The sequence below is a fragment of the Neolamprologus brichardi genome, chromosome 6 (assembly GCF_056152115.1).
Source record: "Neolamprologus brichardi isolate AB-2024 chromosome 6, ASM5615211v1, whole genome shotgun sequence".
Classification (NCBI taxonomy): domain Eukaryota; kingdom Metazoa; phylum Chordata; class Actinopteri; order Cichliformes; family Cichlidae; genus Neolamprologus; species Neolamprologus brichardi.
The window spans coordinates 33262088-33281139 of NC_142109.1; the positions used below are offsets into that span (position 1 = coordinate 33262088).

At 40.0% G+C, this 19052-nt stretch overlaps 1 protein-coding gene across 2 annotated transcripts in view; it reads left to right on the top strand.

The window, feature by feature from the left end:
* The first annotated feature begins 3195 nt into the window (after positions 1 to 3195).
* Positions 3196 to 19052, top strand: part of LOC102783427 (SEC14-like protein 1) — a 41588-nt gene continuing 25731 nt past the window's right edge. For both annotated transcript variants that reach the window (XM_087842144.1, XM_087842145.1), the window contains exons 1-2: positions 3196 to 3558; positions 5246 to 5329. In XM_087842144.1, the coding sequence (XP_087698270.1) occupies positions 5267 to 5329 (63 nt within the window). In that variant the 5' untranslated portion in view covers positions 3196 to 3558; positions 5246 to 5266. The remainder of the gene's footprint in view (positions 3559 to 5245; positions 5330 to 19052) is intronic.

Genomic DNA, 19052 nt, shown 5'->3' on the forward strand with positions numbered 1-19052 from the left:
TGACAATGAAAATTACAAAGGTCTTCTTCATGACCTGTAGTATGTTAATGCTATTGGAAGTATAAATATGTCATTTTAGCTATGGCAAAACATGAACTGCCAAACTCCAATTTTGAAAACACACTTAACATTTTTAATGTAAAGCTCTGACTTGTATTATGAGCAGAGATGGGCAGTAACGCGTTACTGTAATCTGATTACTTTTTTCATGTAACGAGTAAAGTAAGGGATTACTATTGCAAAAACGGTAATTAGATTACCGTTACTTTCCCGTAGGAACGCTGCGTTACCGCATTACTAAAACTGTGATTTTTTGCGAGAATGTCTCATGACAGTGACGTAAGCGAGTGCAACGTTGGTGACAACAGCTGTGCGCAGATCAACAATGGATCATATATCGAGTGCGGGAGAGAGTATGAGCGTGCAGCGTTTAAAGCGTGGAAGTACTGACCTTACTTTGAGTTTGATTCCATAAAAAGTGACAAAAACATTAGTGTCCGCTGTGCGTGGGAAGAAAACTTCTTTTTAAAGCGAAAAAACCCCTAAACTTCCAAGCTAGCACCGAGTGCGCAACAACATAATGGGAAATTCACAGAGAAGCTGCGGTATCCTTCCACTGACCACTGCGGCACACCTGCACCAGGGTAAACCTCCGCCTGCCTGACTCCTGCTTTACCGGTGAAAATAGAGCAAGAGGACCGCTAGTCTTTGACTTTATTTATTTTCTGCTGTGTTTTACTTGCATCTATTTGAAAGAGTGAGTGTAGCACAAAAAAATATTTTATTTTATGTGCTGGAATGTGCAGAAAATAAGTTTAAATGTTAAACAAATTTCTTCCAGTCAGAGAATGGTGCATATAATTAAATTTTTGCTTCATGCATAAAGTTAAAAGATTAAAACTAACAAAACAAGTTTTAAAAAGAGACTTTTCCATTTGATTACATTTTGTATGATGGATTATGTAGAAAAAGTAGAATTTGGCTGAAAGATCTATCACTTTATCACCTATTCAGGGTGTAAAGCGTGTTTTTAAAAAGTAACTAAGTAACTAAGTAATTAATTACTTTTGAAAATAAGTAATCAGTAAAGTAACAGGATTACTTTTTTGGGGAAGTAATCAGTAATTAGTTACTGATTACTTTTTTCAAGTAACTTGACCAACACTGATTATGAGTATGAGCCAGTGTGTGAAGCTCCTGCTGTGGTCTGGGAGAGAGTCCTGTAACTCTTTATATACTCTATTTTGCAGACAAAGACATGATTATTTGCATTTCTACTACTCATAAACTAGTGACAGTATTATACTCCCTGAGTACTGCTGTCTTCCCAATGTGCCTCAAGGCCACCATCATCGTTCCTGTGCCAAAGAAGTCCTCTGTGTCCTGCCTCGGTGACTACCGTCCCGTTGCACTCACACCCATCATGATGAAGTGCTTCCAGAGGCTCGTCATGAGGCTCATTAAGACCCTGCTGCCACTCCACTGACTATCGCCCCAACCGGTCAACAGAGGACGCCATTACCACCAACCTACATTTTTCTCTGTATCTATGAAGCGCCTTGAGGCGACTTTTGTTGTGATTTGGTGCTATATAAATAAAATTGAATTGAATTGAATTGAACCTACATCTGGCCTCACCCACCTGAACACTTGCACTTCATGTAGTTCTGTGTGGACTGTCTATTATATGTAGCACCGTTGTCTTGGAGGAACGCTGTCTTGTTTCACTGTGTACTGTACCACTGTACATGGCTGAAATGACTACATAGCCACTTGATTTGACTTGACTTAATTTTATCTTCATTAACTAATGTGTTAAACAACTAATTGAGTTCTTCTTCTTCCCCCTGCTCCCTTTAGAGGTGACCTCAATCTCACCCCATCCCTTGCATCCTCCTCTGTCCCATCAACCTTCTGCATGTCCTCCTTCATAGCATGTCCTCCTTCCTCTTTTTTATTTCCTAGCAGTTCCATATTTAACACATGTCCAAATGATCTGAAATGTACATTTCAGATCATTTGGACATGAGTTGGCTCAGGTGAATAGAAATGACTTTGGTGCTGGGCTGGTGAAAAGTGACTTTTTGGAAAATAACTGTAATGTATTCACAACATTATTTTGCAGCGTCGCTGAGACAGTGCCTGATCTTACGTCTTTGTGTTAGTATTACACAATGCTGTTAGTACTACACACGTAAAGCAGCTGTAAGAGACCACCACCAAACAACTTTTCTTTGTAGGGTAAACTTCTCAGGATGAGGCCAGAAAGTGTAGACAACTATCCATCCATCCATTCGCTTCCGCTTATCCTTGTCAGGGTCGCGGGGGGCGCTGGAGCCTATCCCAGCTGTCATAGGGCGAGAGGCAGGGTACACCCTGGACAGGTCGCCAGTCTGTCGCAGGGCGTGTAGACAACTAAGTAAAAGTAATTAAACTCAAAAACTCTAAAAATTTAAGCTATATAAGCCACTTAAAATATGTATGGACACTGTTTGCACTCACAAATTAACATGATCTAACTCATAACAGAAACACCACTAATCTGGACAGATAAGGTGGTAGCCCCCTTTTTGGCACATAAGTTCCTCCTTTTTGTCCTCTCTTTCTTTACATCCTCCTAATAATCATTCATACTTATATATATATTGACCTCTATGGCAGAGTGAGAGCCACATAGGCAGTTAGAGTAAACCAGGCCCTTTACCTGTCACCTGCATATGTTTTCTATGTCAGTGAACGATCAAATATTCAAATTTCTTGTGCCCCTCTACCCCCCACACAAACACTTTTGAAAATTCTTTAATCACCCCGATCTACGTAAACTTTAAATTAAGAATCAAATCAGAATAATAATAAAAACGTCCTCATGTCAACTGAATTATCATTTTTTTGCAGAGAACATGAACTACATTGCACAGCCCATAAGGGGCATTTACAGCTTATGCAACCAGCGCAGCGTCATCTGTCAGATTAACACAGCTCGTTTCACCTGCTGCACCGTAAAACTCCCAATATTTAGAGCTAAAATGTAAAACGTAAAAGCAGAGAAGCATTTATTTTTATTTTTTTATTTAATGTTTTCAGAATTGCAATGATAATGCTGACTGTCCTCTGCTGTGTGTCCTTCACTTGAACAGGAGAGGTCGGGCACGCTGCGGGTTTTATGAAAGAGGTGGAAAAAAACTGAGCTTAGAAAACGGGGAGGAGCGACGGCACCACAGGCATGACAGCGAGGGAGGGAGACCGTCTCCTGTGTCCAAACACCATCTACTTATAGGCGTGATTTAACAGCGAGCTATAAGGGATATTCAGTTTGTTGATCTTGGGATGCTCGTCGCTGTGAGGCTCTGACGAGGACTCGCCAAAGGGTTTGATAAATATTCCGGCTTAATGGCCAGCTAGCATAACAAAGCTAACTGCTGTTAGCCGCTGGAGCCGGAGAAGTGTAGAGCCGAAGAGGGAAATGGCATGAGTTCCGTCGGATAGCCCTCACAGAAGCAACGACCACTGACAAGAATCAACCTGTTAACAACATTTCTTTACCTTTCTAAATCACAGGTAAGATGCGTTAATTTGATGTGTGTCAAGATAATATCGACTTATAAAGTTAGCAGTAGTTACGCGGCTAGTATCAGCGAGCTGTTTGTGTGGCAGCTAGCAAACCGTCGTTTCAAATGCTGTTAACCACTATGAGTCAGTACCGAAAGCCCCATCTTTTTTAAAAAAAAATGTTTGTTTAATATTTTTTAAAAGTGTTGAAAATTGAGGACAAAAAAGTCAGTTTTGGATTAGTTAAAACTGTGACGTTACAAATAGTTCCTTTAAGCAGAAGACCAAAACAAGCTAGAACAAAAAACAAAAACGAGTAAACCGTGAGAAGAGGCTGCTTGAAATCAGTGGGAAGCGATCAGTAAAGATGGTTGGGTACTAAACTTAACGGGCATATCGGTCACTGAAGTCTCCTAATTAGCACGTTCTGAAGTAATTGTCTTGTTTGTGTCTTTGAAGTTGCCAACAGATCCTGAAGCATGACGGTAATTATGTACTGCAGTAGCAATCGTCAAGACATGTGGTGTTTAGCAAAGGGATACTGTAGCAGTATGTATCCTGTGTGACCTAGACTGGTTATTATTAGTCTGTCCGCCCTGATCCCTTTATTAAGTAGTGCAGGGACGTTGGCTCACACCCCTCCTTGCAGGCATATACCCATCAAAGCATAGCAGGAGTTACAGACATGTAGCAACACGCTGAGCAAAAACACATGAAATCCAAGGGACTGATCTGTACTAATTTTATTTTTTTTTTATTTAAATTGACTCTCGTGCAGTTCTCTCTGTGTTAGTGCTCTAGGTCAGGAGTGTCACACCCAGTTTGTGGGTCTCAAATGGACCTGACAAATAACACAACTCCTGGGTCAGATTCAAACTTTTAAAAAAAACTGCAACTATTAGCCCATGTGAAAGACCTCTTACACTACTCCCCAGAAAAACAAATGCCAGATATCATTAGTTAGTACTTGTTAAATCCTTTTTTCTTTCATTTTTTTAAGCATTTTTTTAGACAGTGGGAGAAATCTCAGGTTTTCCTCATGTCACAGCTGTAAGTTACAGTTCAAAGAAGTGGAAATACCCTGGGCTGCATATTTGATGCACCACTGCTCTAGTTGTTTACCTTACCTTGCTGTTTTATATTTAAATAGACAGGATTTTTTTCCTGTATTAAAACTGAACTGGACTAAAATATATTTTTATCCATCTTGGTGATTTTCCTTTGGAACCCCAAAGCTTCTCTGTTGTGCACAAACATTTTTGATGGGTAGGAAAAACCCTGTTAGAGCGCTGTCATGTGCAGCTGATGTTAGCATAGTTATACTCCTGTAGTTTGCAGTGATAAGCCATTGCAGCAGCACTGCTTATGCGATAAAGTAGTAAGAAATGCTGCATCCATTGATCAGCGAGGTCCTTGGTCAGGAGAGTTCCCTTCAGATAAGGAAACACACACACACACAGCAGCAGCACCTGGCTTCACTCGGCATCACGCCATCAGTCAGCCAAAACACAGCTCATCCTAATTGCACATCGAGCCTCTCGTTGAAGGACCAGATGCAGCTATAATGCTGTAATTTTAGCACTTAGCAAGTGGTTATTCTAAAGAATGACTCAGATACAGCCCCGCTTCTTAGATTTCTTCCCCAAATGTCTGTAATCACTGCTGATTGATTTTGATCTTCTGTTCTTCTGTTCAGATCGTTGGCATAATCCCAATCATGGTGCAGAAATACCAGTCACCTGTGCGGGTGTACAAGCATCCCTTTGAGCTGGTGATGGCGGTAAGTGTTTTTATCTTTACTCGCAGTACACCACCCGTCCACATGTATTTTGTATGCAATAGATGCAGCTATGCAATGTACACAGGTGGTTGCTTCAAAGGTTTGGAGTTAGTCACTGAATTATGCACCTTGCACGCGAGTAGCTCAGAGATTGAAAATGCATGCAGTCTGTTTTGTGTTACTGTCTTGAAGAAGCCAATGATTAACTGCAACGATAAACTGTAGGGTAGCTAGAAGAGAACATCCTCAATAGCCTGTTTGGAAGGTTTGTAGACCTCTCCGCAAGGTTTTTACAGACGTAGGCTTGGTCGTTTCAAAGTAATCCTGTGAAGAGACAGATAAAAGGCACTAAAGGATGCCTCCCACTCAGCTTTAGATTTGGTAGATAATTAGGAGGTCAAACCCATGCAAGGAACACTCACACTCATGGGCCATGCAGCCCCCCCGATACAGCTGACTGCCTCATGTGGCTTGTCATCTTGTGGTTTAAGATCTGTTCATTTGTTCAGTAAGATGTAGAACCACTGTGCACACTTGTTGGTAGCTGAATGTACAACAAGACTGTGTTTTTATGGCAAACTGAAAGTCCCAGCAGTCTTTGTGCCGGTAGTCTGCTTGCAGCATAAAAAATTCACTGCCCTGCTTTGCTTTTAGTGTTTTTTGTACACTGTCAGCCACGAGTGCCTGTGTCAAGTGCACAGAATGGATTTACTTGTTCCTCTCTTCTTTTTGCACTTTTCTAAATGGGTGTCTTAGAAGTGTTCCTAGTGCGATTTGTGTTCTCCATCCCTCAAATTTGGACTTGTTCCGTTACCCTTTTTTGGCATTTAGCCTCACATATTCACTAATCTGTCCTTGCTGGAGAGCTGCAGGGGCAGGAGATTGGTTGATGTAAGAGTTTGTTCACAGGAAAACAGAACTGACTAAACCCCTATGGTGTAATGTCTTTTCCTGCTGTGGTGTCATGACAACTCTGGGCCTGTAACATGAATCAGATTCACTTGTCACAGCAATGGTCTGTCATTTAAGTGAGACCTGTTTTGCTTTTACATGGAGAAAAGAATGAGGCAAACTGCTCTGTAAAAACAAGCCCAATGGATGCTTTGCTCAGCAGTGCTTTGACCTCAGCTGCTGCTTGTCAGTAATGTGGTATCAGTACACGTTTGCAGGCACTCGCTCTGATTATACAACCACCAGTTTTAGACAAACGGCTCTACTGTGCCGATAACGTCGGCAATATGTACTTTTTTCTTAATTATCTATTTAAATTCCTGCATGAAGTTGGTTTGTAGTTTCACCTCCCTTCAGCACTGTGTCGTGCTGCAGGTGCAGTTTTCTTTAAATGGAAATCAGCTTTCGACACGGACAAGAACCACGATGCAGGAACACTAAATCTCCTTAGCACAGGCTGGACTGAGCAGCAGGCAAAGAGATGGCTATAAATAGATGGCCCGTACCCACACCTGGTTGTACACACGCAGCCAAAGGGGGGAAACGGTAATAATAGTGAAACTGACTTGTATGTCATTTGTAAGCCCCAGATAACCCAAGTGTGCTTTTTGAAGATGGGACAAAACTAATGGAGTAACCCCTTGATGTTTTTAAACTAGGCCACAGACGGCGGACCTCTTTAGCTTTTAATTTTGTATTGTGTGACATTATGACTCGTGCACAATACGGTGTTTGTAATTTGAATTATTGCTGGGGTAAAATGGACATTGCAGTCAGTTTGAAGCTGAGTTTGCATTTGGAGTCTCTTCCCCTCCCTGTGACTTTTCTCTGCAGTGAGTGTTTTTGCAGACACTGCAGAGCAGACTTAATGGTGCGTCACAACCCTTGGTGGCTCTTTTTTTTTTTTTTCTTTTAAACCCAGTGAAACCTCTCCTCTCACTTCCTCTATAGTAGTAGGTCTGTCACCACAGCAGTACAGTTATACAGCAATAAGAACATCCTGGGCTTGTGGGAAGCCAACATGAACACCGATGTCTACTTCTGATGCACTGTACCAACACAGACCAGGTTGTTTGTGTGAGGGCTGCTTTCATTTTTGGTTTACGTCCGTGGTGTCAAACAAAGTGTGGGAACCATTCTAACAGATTTTTATTTGCTTCCATACAGTTGTATTTTTTGCAGTGTGGAAAAACTGCTCATATATATATGTATATCATATAATATTTAACTTCAGATATGTCAGACTGCTCATCAAGTTTGTAAAGCTAAAGAAAAGTTAGGGTTTAACTTAAACATATTTACAGAAAGAGAATCAGCTTAGAGGGCTTTTTATTGGTTATTATGCAATGGATGTAGTGTGTGGCCCACTCAAAATCAAATTGGGATTTCTGTGGCACACAGATTACAATGAGTTTTCTTCTTACAATTCTTCTGAAAAATTTGCCAGTAATGGCTTGTTTTTCTGGTCTGGTAGGGGATTATATTTGACACTTAGCTTTGAGGAATTTGATGCTTTCTGTCCACTTGAGTCTGTTGTTTGGGTACTGTTAGTGCTTTGAAAAACCCTTTTCCTGAGCTAAAAACCGAGGCTCCATGTTCTCCTCTGAAAGCCACACACTGCATTCTTTTTGTCAAGATGAAATACCGCCTCTCTTCTCTTAACCCTGAGAAGCCACTCGGCTCACTGACAGGTGCTATCAGAGAGTTTCCAAGATCTATCTAACACTGCTGTGGCTTCATCGTGCTGTTGCATAAATCAGGCGCGAGTCACAGATGCCCGTTAGCTGTTTTTGTTCTGCAGCATTTACGGCGCCTTCTTCTGAACATGGATTCTCAGTATTCCCAGTGTTGGTGACTTGTGTTGCACGTATCAGCTCCTGCAGCTGCTTTGGAGCTGGAATGCGATGCAGTTGACCTTAAATGTGCAGTCATGCCCAGCTCTGCTTGTTGTTGTTCGAATCTGACTTTAAATCAGTCCCTTGAAAGCAACTGTTAAGGGAATATTGTGTATCGTAGAGTGGTGTTATACCTGTTTTGATTTGTTTTGTTGGCGCTGTGAAGCACATTGCAGTGTAATTACCAAAAGGTATCCAAATAGACTTGTCAGAACTACACATGGCAGGTTCAGCTTTATTCTCCTCCCTGATTTTTAAGAAATTGTGAGTCACTGGTGAGAAATGTTCAGTATGCATCCTAATAAAACATAATTAACTTTTGTAGGTAACTCAATCACAAAACCTCTTGTCCGTTGGAAAGCACAGCTCAGTTGGTGGCTTTGTATCAGCAATTGCCTACTGGGTTTGTTTGAGCTGTCTGAAAGTACACAAACATTGATGTGCATTAGTATTGACCTTGATAACCTTCTTATCTCTCCACAAAGTGGGTCTGTTTCTCGATTACTGAAGTAAGGAAATATATCAGCATTTATTTTTTATTTTTTAAAATTTCCCTTGGCCACAGCAGTCCCTTGTTTCTCTGTCCACATCTCAATAACAGGAAATATAGTTGTTGCTGCTGTTATCGCACCAGTCCAGTCTCAGAGCCTCCAGTTTATCCTCAGGGAGTCGCAGTGGAATGTCAAAAACGCAACGCAATACACCCCTTGCTGCTGTTTTATGGGGAGGGTTGTTTCTAGAACACATCCACAGATGAAGAATGACTTCAACAGCCACAGGAGAAATCAAAATTTGGCTGACCCTGGAGTAGTTATTATCCACTAAGTCCATGCTGTTATAGTTGAGCTTAAAGGACAATAACTATTCCTGAAGTCCCTCAGCTCCCAGATTAATACTCATGCTACAGAGGGAGAGAGGGTATTAAGCGAATGAAAGCCCTTCGTTAGCCTGACCTGCTCCATGGAAACATATGCGTCTGTGGCTAATCCACAAAGACAAAGTGCTCTGGTCCTGTTCTCCAATCCCAGCAGAGTTTCTGTGGAGAAAAAACAGGATGTTCCATGTTGGTACAATACCTACTGGAATTACAGGCAGCAACGACGGGGGAAACGTGCTTCTTAGTCACTGAACTCTCCTTATTAGTTAGAGCACCAAAAAGATACAGTGTACTTTAGATTATTAATGTTTCCACGGTGAGCTTCAGAATGAAATTGGATTGTTTTAAAGATGATCAGAATATGAACAAGTAGAGCTGGGCGATATAAGATTTTTTCATATCACGATATGTTTTTTTCATTTCAGGCGATAACGATATATATCACGATATAAGCCAAATAGCTATATTTGTAAGATTTAAATGTGCCGTTGCTCACAAGTAAAATGTGAAATAATCAGCAGCTTGTTTTGATTTCAATATTTATTTCCCATAATAAGTTCAACAGGGTACTTAAGGAACATGAGACTTTTTCAGATAAATAAAGGCAAATATTGCAAACTACACAAAAGGCAGCCGCTAAAGCGTTTACGTTTCAAAATAGAACAAACAAAGCAGACTACTAAATTGTCAATTCCACTTAGAAACAAAATATTAATTCTAAAAATAAATCTTAGTTTGTGTTACGGAAGAACAGACAAAATTGACTAACTTTTGTCAATATCAAATAAACTGAGAACTGAAAGGAAATTCTCAACCTCTCCTTGTTGTATAGCTTAGCTATAGTTATTTTGCAATACATATCGTTATCGTTGTATCGCCCAGCTCTATGAACACGACATTTTACAATTGTCAAAATGTGGCATAAATGCATTACAGAAAGTTTTGTAAACAGATGATACAAAGGACGAGAGGAAATGTAGTAGAGGTGGGAATCACCATACATCCCACGATACGATATTATCACAATACTTAACGCACGATACGATATTATTGCATTTTTTAAAATATTTTTCGATATTCAGATTCTGTACATAAAGGTAAACTTTATCAATATTCATTTTATCTAATATCAAAGTCTCACACTCAGTCTTTCTCTCATTTCAGTTTTATTGTTGACAAACTGAACGGTTTGTATTACAGTCTAGTCCAACTTAACTGAATCAACCATCTGGTACAATTATAGCTATTCTGAACTATGCAGTTTATGAAAACTATGCAGCCCCTTCAGCAACTGAAGAATTTGAAAGTAAATTAAAACAAAATATAATTTTACATTAAATAAAAAAGTTTTAAACTTAATTAAAATAAAACATGTCTTAAATTAAAATAAGTAAACTGTCATGTTTATTGCTGCCAAAAAAAAGTTAAACACATTTGGACAGTGAAGGAATGTCAGGATTCTTGCTCAGAAAAAGGATCAACATGCTCTGAAGTCAGAGCACAAAAACCTTTTTTGTAACAAAATATCGATTTCTGCTGTCCCTGTATTGATACATTATTAGCAAACAAAATATCACCATGCTACACAGTATCAATTTATTCCCCCACCCCTAAAATGTATCTGGGTGAACTAAACTTGCGGGTCTTAAAGGATGCCACAAGAAGAAAGGGGGGAAGAGACTGAAGAGGAAAAATGAGGGGCCCAGATGGTGTTAACTACTTACTAAACTGAATTTGACCTATAAATGCAGCCACCTAGGGCTACAGCAGCGTGACGTCCGATTCTCTGAATTTCAGTTTGTTTTTTTGCTTTTTTTCTCTCTGTGGGACGAACACTGTTAGAGTTGAAGGTTGAGGTTGGAGAGCGAAAGCATGTATCGCACACTTACTTCACTGGTACACACAACACAAAGGTACACCGGAACCTGGTGTTTGTTGTGTGAAGCTGGTATCTAATGCTCCTTAATGAGGCCCTTCGTGTATGCCCGAAAGTGCTGTTTATCTATCTCTTTGGTGTTAGTTATATACAGGTTAGAGCCAGCAGTGTGACACACATGACATTTAAACAGAAACCTACTAATGAAATGAGTACCCCCTCTTACGTGCTGAGCGGTGTGATCTAAGGACCGTAGACTGCGATGACCTGGATGACTGAGAACCTTCACACACACGAGTGGTGCGATGTTATTTATTTTTTAATGCACACTTGGGGATTTTGCATACAGTGGCTCATAATTAACTCAAGCCTATGCATACATTTTGTTTATCAAATGGGCAAAAGTGTCAAGTAAATGCACAGAATTGTTGTGCACCCAAAGAAAAACCAGAGTAGCTCCGTGCAAGTCGATTACATTTTCTCTTCCCTTTTGGTGTCCCATATTTTTGCTTTCCTCCTTCTCACTGTCTCTCCTTTTACTGTTTTATTCTTTTAGGGCCTTTCTCAAAAACTGTTTCATGAAACCTTTGCCAACAGGGCGCATGAGATGAGCTTTCAAATTCGATGTAGGAAATAGTTCAGTCAGTCTCTTCTTCCGTTATGCAAATTGGAAATAAAAACGTTTTATTCAAGGTTGTGCGTGTGTGTCCACTGATGGTTACATAACACCACCAAACCCACATGTTTGAGATGACAGTGCTGCAGAGTGTGAACAAAGCAGGCGTTGTTAATGAAATGTTATAGCTTTTAATTCCCTGCAAACAGGTGATTTATCCTTTGAGCATCTTGTGCTTCCTCTCACAGTCTGGATGTAGGTCATTCCTAACACGTTTTTTTCCGGACTTGCCAACACACTGTTTAGTGAGCGTTTGCTTCCTCGCCAGTGTTTCTAAACTTGGCTCATCCTACTGTCCCCCTTCTCTCTGACTAGCCTGGCTCGTTGCAGGGCAGCTCTGCCAGGGTGGCGTCCTATCCTACCATGTTCTGACCCATTTACGACCAGGTCTGGTTGAGGATTTTTCACCCCACTTCTTTTTTGCAGAAGCATCCTGATCTTTAGTCTATTGTTTTAATCCCTGTTTGAGCCATAGGATTGACTGTGGCTTGTATCACTTAATGGTCTCACATGTAAAGGAATCTATTTGTATAACAAAAGCCCTTCTTTTATGTCATAGTTAAACAGAGGAATTGGGTCATTTTATTAATTCACCCGTTTTCTTTCTTTCTTTTTTCTCACATGACATATTTCTGTTGAAAATGAGAGCACAGTTAATTCTTTCATGCCGGCAATTTAGACAGTACCTCAAGGGAGATGCATCAGAACAGAATTGAGCCTGCTTTAGTGAAATGTTTGATTATTGAGCTATTTAAAAATGCTTTTATCATTAGCTTTCCCCAGCATCGCGCTTCTGATTCAGTATTTCATCCACTCCTGCAGTGTGTAATTCACTCACTCGGCTAGATTATGTTTGCCAGAAACAGTGAAGAGTTATGGCCTGCGTTATCATCCGGTGTGCTGCTTCAAACGTCATTAATCGAGGACCATCATGCACCACCATGTGACCGTGCGAGCCAATGAGAAAACTCTGCCGCTGATTTCATTCACTGATCATCAAGACACTGATTCACCCTCTTTCCTGCTGCAAGGTCGAGATGCTGCCCCTGTAGCTTCCCTCCCCCACCCTGCTCTCCTTTGCGAGATGAACGCGCTCACTCATACTCTTATACAATGACCCTTTTGCCTGTTTAAAATGCAGTCATCCTGCAGTATGGCAAGAAATTGTGACTCAGATTTGTGTGGCAGAGATGTGACATTAGGAGTATTTGTACAGTATATTATAACATTTTTAGTATGTTTGCGTTCACTGCCTTATTTTCTCATAATTTTAGGGACTGGGTAAAGCTCCTTCTCACTTGCAAATTACATAATTTGATGATTTAATGTTTAGTAGTCCCGCCCCCAGTGAAATTACAGACAAATAGCCCAAGAAGTCTTGCTGTGAATGCCTTTTAGCTTTCTTAACATGCACTGCAGTTATTTCAGCCACGTCTAAAATAAATCGGTGATGTTTTTTCAGCATTTACAGAAATTGCCCAATAAAATGTTAATTTGCATCTTTCACCCATGATAGGAGAATGAGCAATGGCAGCAGTAAATATAATGTGCCAGCACTTCTTTCTTTTACAGTAAAGTGGGATGTTTATAAAGCTTCAGTTTCCCGTAACCCAGTTTTAATAATGGTTTCTCATAAGCTGCTTTCTACTTCAAATAGTTGGATGGTGAGCATGTTGGCACAGGTAGAGGCAGATGTCGTCATCTTTTCACTCTTCATTTCAGAGTCAGCTGCTCGTAAATTGATTTTTGTGTGTGTGTGTTTGTGTTGGGGGGGAATGACCTCTAAAAATAATGTGTGCTTCATATTATAATAGGGGTATCTTTGGCTCAGGAGGTAGAGCAGGCCATCCACTAATCAGTAGTTGGTCTGCCAAATATCATTAGGCCAAGATGCTAATCCCAGGATGCTCTCTGATGCGTCCATAGGAGTGTTAAAGCACTTTTACAAGTTGTGTTAAGCACTTTGAGTTCTCAGGTAGAGCAGAAAAGTGCTATATAAGAAGCAGTCCATTTACCATTTACTTTTAATGCAGGGCCAGTCAATTTTAATAGGATTTTTAATTTAATTTAATTTCTCATCAAATAAAAGTTGATGTATCAAATTTGGCTAACAGTAATCTACCTATATCTGTCCACCCGTCCAACAATTTGCAACAATTGCTGCTCCTCCAATTAAATGATGCTCATAGAATTTAATCAGACTTGAACACACCGATCACCTAATGTGTCTTCACCCAAACTGCTTAAGAACAACGTCCAATTTGTTGTTTTCATGGCCAGTGACTAAGCTACCATTTTATTGGCATTGTGGTTTTATTATAGAATGGGGGTTTGTTTCTTTAGTAGGGATGGGTATTGCTAAGATTTTCACGATTCCGATTCCATTTTCGATTCTGTTTAACGATTCGATTCTCTTATCGATTCTTTTTAAAAAAAAAAAAAAAAAGTAGAACACTAAGGTCGATTAGCTTAGAACTTTGTTTTTTATCTTCTCTTTGAACAAGATAGAAATTTAGGAGTAACATGGCCTTACAAACCCAACAGTGAGATCTTAAGAGATCCACAGCCTACAGCTCTTCAATGGGGTGTCACAGGGTCCCCAGGAAAAAAATTGTAAATGTAAAATAATAAAATAAATATTCTTCTGTAGCAATAACAAAGTATAACATAAATTATTCTGTAGCAATTACACAAGAATATCCAGTAATGTCCCTGCCTACAATTAAACACATTCACTTACTGAAAATCATCTGCTGTGGCAAATGGGTGCAAGCCTTTTACCACAAACTGAGTCACTGCTCGGTGACATTTGTCTATCCTGGCCTGAAAGGAGACGCTACCGGTAGACTGCAGCGAGAACTGCCAGCGAGCGCCAGCCTGACTCTGTCTCTCTCATCATGGTCACCTAAATGCACAGTAATGGCAGGTTTTGTAATAAGGCAGATCGCGCTAACATAATGTGCACTGTTAGTTGATTATTTACCTGCCGCATTAACGGGAGAGGACGTGCAAACACGACATTCATTTAAGGTCATCGCGTGTTTTGTGAGCAAATGCTTTTGCATATTCGTAGTGTTTCCTTCCTTAAACGAAATATCTACTTTGCAAGTATTGCAAGTTGTCCTGTTGTCTTCCGTTCTTGTAAAGCGTAACCAAACTTTTGAGCGTTTGTGTCGCTTAGGCGCCGTGTTTCCTGCCAGGTAAGCGACGCTCAGCAACGTGGTGACGTCATTCGGGGCGACTGGAATCGATAAGGGAATCGTTTGCAAAAATGGCAAACGATTCCAAGGAATTGAAACAGTGGGAACCGGTTCTCAACAAGAACCGGTTTTCGATACCCATGCCTATTCTTTAGAATGGGTATTATAATATGAACACAGCACTTTCCTCATAGTCATGTTGACAGTGCACACAAATACACCTTCAGCTTTGTACCAAATCATCCTCATAGTGTTTGTGTTGGCAAATTTGACCAAATTATGAAAGAGTAAAACTAAATTGGACTTGAGAGTCGTTTTGTAAATCAATGTAGTCAAAGAAGATGTTTTTTACACCTAGTTTTAATTTTAGTATGGTCTTTAGTTAATTGCAATCTGCAGAAATGGGTGTAGGAAATCATTTCTTTTTTGGTCAGGGTAACTGTTATTGTTTTTACATAAGTTATAGTCTACTCGTAACGTTCAGTGTAGCCCAAACACGGAAACCTTGTTGTGAAATGATAATGCATTTCACAAAAAAGTCTTAGTAAGGGTTTTTTATAATTTGACACATAATTGTTTCAGCACTTTTTGTATCTCTGTGAGTTGACAGTGTTGAAGCTTACTTGACAGATTTGTGTCTTAGTAATTCTTACATAAGCAAAATATGCCTATAGCTGAGCTTTTCTTATTTTTTTTACAGTGATGAGTTTTTGATTACAGACAGATGGCCATCTGCTGATTCCTCTTCCCTCGTGCACGCATTTAACAAGCCATGCATGCATGCACACCCTGGCAATACAGTTTAGCATATTATTTAGGCCAGCAAAAAATTTAGGAGCTTTATGTAAGGTCTGTGTACTTGGCAGATTTCCCCTCCTCCCTCCGAGTTGGTAGTTCCAGGCGGTTCTGCCATTACAATGCACACAGTGAGATCACTGCAAGGAGAGAAGTGGGTGGTATGGCATGCACGGACCAAAGGCTCTGCTGTGTTTTCAGTCAACAGCTTGTTCTTGCTCCTGCCCCTCATGAGACTATACCTAGGCTCAGACTTTTAACCTGGCAATAAAACAAGGTAAACAAAATCTTCATCATAATCACCGTCTTTGTAAAGTGCCACAATTGCCCTACACGTTCATCTTTCCCATTGAAGAATAAAATGCATCTAGTATATATAAATTATTTGCAGTATTAGCACTGTGTAAGCACAGAGATATACATTGAAGGCTGGAGGCACAGCTTTCCTGTAGGGTTACTGGTTTACAGCTGTTAAACTAGCTGGCCTAGCATCGGAGACTGAACTCATGGAGGAGGTTAAGAAACTGCAGGATACGTTTCACTTACTTGACCTCTTACAAACTATTCAAATGCTCGATCTGTACATATGCATTCAAAGGGTAACGTGAGTCATATTTAAACCAGTCTCACTGAAAGCTCTGTTTCAGCAAACTGGTTTGGGTGAAACTTTTAAAAAAAAGTTTTACTAAATAATAATTGTAAAAAAATCTTTTTTTTTTCCTGTGCTTTTCATGCATTTATTTTCCTTAATTTAGGGTTCAAGTATATTGCTTTATTTAAATGTCTGATTTCCTTGGGCTGTGCTATGGAAATAGCTGATGTCACAGTTTTAAATAAAGCTTTAAAATTTGCTTCTCTTTAGGCTGTCATAGTTTTTTGGCTAAATCCGCACTTGTACTTATCATATTTTAAATCAAACTATGCCAATACTTGAATGTCATTGATATACACTGGACATATCTTCTGTACATCTAAGCTATTACTCACATGCCCAAAATTGCTGTCTTGTGATCAAGAAAGAGGCACCTGTTGAGTTATAAGACCCCATCAAGTAGCAAACATGGCTGTTTTCGTTAGTCTCAATTTGTGCCAGTCCAGACTAAAACCTAAATGCAGGTGGTTTTAAAGTAAGAGTCAAAAATGCTTCCACAAACCCTGTTATTGCATGCAACAAATTTTGAAAGTGATGCCTTTCAGCAAATTTACATGTTAGATAAAATGGTGTAAAATCTCTAAGGTGAAAGTGAAATTTAGACTCCAAATTCCATTCATAACTAATCATAATCTTCTTTCTCTTTCTTTCTTTCTTTCTTTCTTTCTTTCTTTCTTTCTTTCTGAGCTTCCTGTACTTTGATGTTTCTAAATAAACCGAAAGATTTAAAACCAATCACATTGCAGACATGAAAGAGATTCTCACCTTGGTTTTACTACAAAAAAAATTAAGGCTCTGTTGGCTATTATCTCTAATCTGTGCATCCCTAATGCACACCCTGATTTGTTGGATGTAAAGTATTTATCAGAGAAAATGAGTTTTAAATATATTTAACATTGACATTTTTTTTCCAGCATGTCTGGACACTCCACCGTGTCTGAGTTTGCAAGAAGAAACCCACAATTTCAGGCTGCCTTTTTCATAACTTTCCTCTTCGGTAATGACCTAGTTTTAGCTTAAGCTTTGCTCTCTGAAGTAAAATCAGGATTTTTTCTTTTTTCCCCTTTTTCCATTTTCCATTCTTCCTACTTCATTCTCCGTCACCTGGTCACCTCAAATTATATAAACGCAAGTCAGCAAGGTCTTGTGCGTCAGGGCCATTATTTTCAGGGGCAGGTTTTGGGTTTCATTGAAAACTTGTCTCATGAATGAACATGACGTTATCTGTCATTTGGCAGCACTGGTTTCGTCAGTGCCCAGTAATAGCCACAACTGGAACACTCATCTGCATCCTTAATGGCTTTCATTCAAATGGTTTTTGGTATCCTCTTTGCAAGGAGCGGCAAACATAACACGACCACCCCAATTTAAATATATATGGATGTGGTGGGCAATGTCAAACAAAAGTAAACAAACACGCTATATAATGACGTCCATAACGGGTCAAACCCCGGATAGCCTGAGGTGGTGGGAGGGAACTCCTAATGATTTTTGCTACCAAATACAGGCTAACCAACGTCACACCCATGCCAGCAGCCCTCACACAAAACCAGGTTTTGTTTGTCTTGCGTCAAGGGTGGTGTTTGTTATGCAACATGTGTTGGGTCTTTAAGAGGAAACCTTTTGAGAGTGGGCCTCATAAGCGTGACTTAAATACACAGAAATGACAGAAGAAAAAACCGTGTTAGTCATTGTAACTGAAGAGGAAAAGAGCCCCAGTTTACTGTGTGTACACTCGAATGGCCCTGTGAATAAAACATTCAAGTGGTTCTTGTGAATTTCCTCTGAGGCAGCACAGCCAGATTAGCTGCTGTATGTCAGCTTTGCTGTGTTGCGTGTGCTGGTTTGTTTTGACATCGTCTCTAATCTGTCGTAATCAAGTATCTTAATCTTAATAATGCAGCCCCCCCACCGTGCCCCACCTCCTCAACCAAAATGTTCCCATTTTCCCAGACAGCTATTAAAAATAGCCGAGTCTGACCCTTGAGCGACTGTCGTCTCTGTTACACAACCATTTTCATAAGCTCCAGAGATGTGACACTGCTGCCGAGGAAGCTGGAAGTGTTCTCTGATTAGTGTTAGTCCCCAGAGACCTACGGGCCAAGCATTTTCGACTTAGTCTTTAGCAGATTGACCCTAGTGTCTCTCAGGATTGACAAGGTGCCATTTTTATCTAAGACGCAGCACACCCAAGAAGTGGGATTAAGCCATGTAAAATCTGGCAGCTAAAAGAGAATGGTGTCAACCAAAAACTGGTCGCTAAGCCCTGAAAGCTTGATGAAATCCAATACACTAAAACATTTAACAGGAAATTAGCTCTTGCTTGCTATCATCTGTAATTTACCTTTATTTATTTATTTAGTTAATTATTTTAAATTAGAGATTTAAGTAATTAGAAACATTGTGCCAGAGCTATAAAAAATATATTAGCCGGTTGGTTAATTTATGTCTTTTCATCCAGTTCAGTACTAAGCATTTTCTTATGTTGTGGCTAAGAACGTGACTCAATGTCATCATCATGTCCTCTAGTCTGCACCTGGGCTCTCGCTGGCAGATAAAGTGGTAGCGCTGATGTTTTTGCGCTAAATGTTCCCAGTCGTGTTTCTTTTCCAATCTTAAGAGCAAAACTAGGTCATTTTCTGCCACCCTTGATGCTTACGCGTGGTTTCTGCTAGAAAAGTTGTTAGACTCAGCAGCTTTTATTGTGTGGGGGTTGAGAGATTTAACATGGCACTATCCACCTGCTGCATGTACAGTCTGTGTCGCACAGATTGAACAGCAAGTCTGTAGGTAGAAATCTC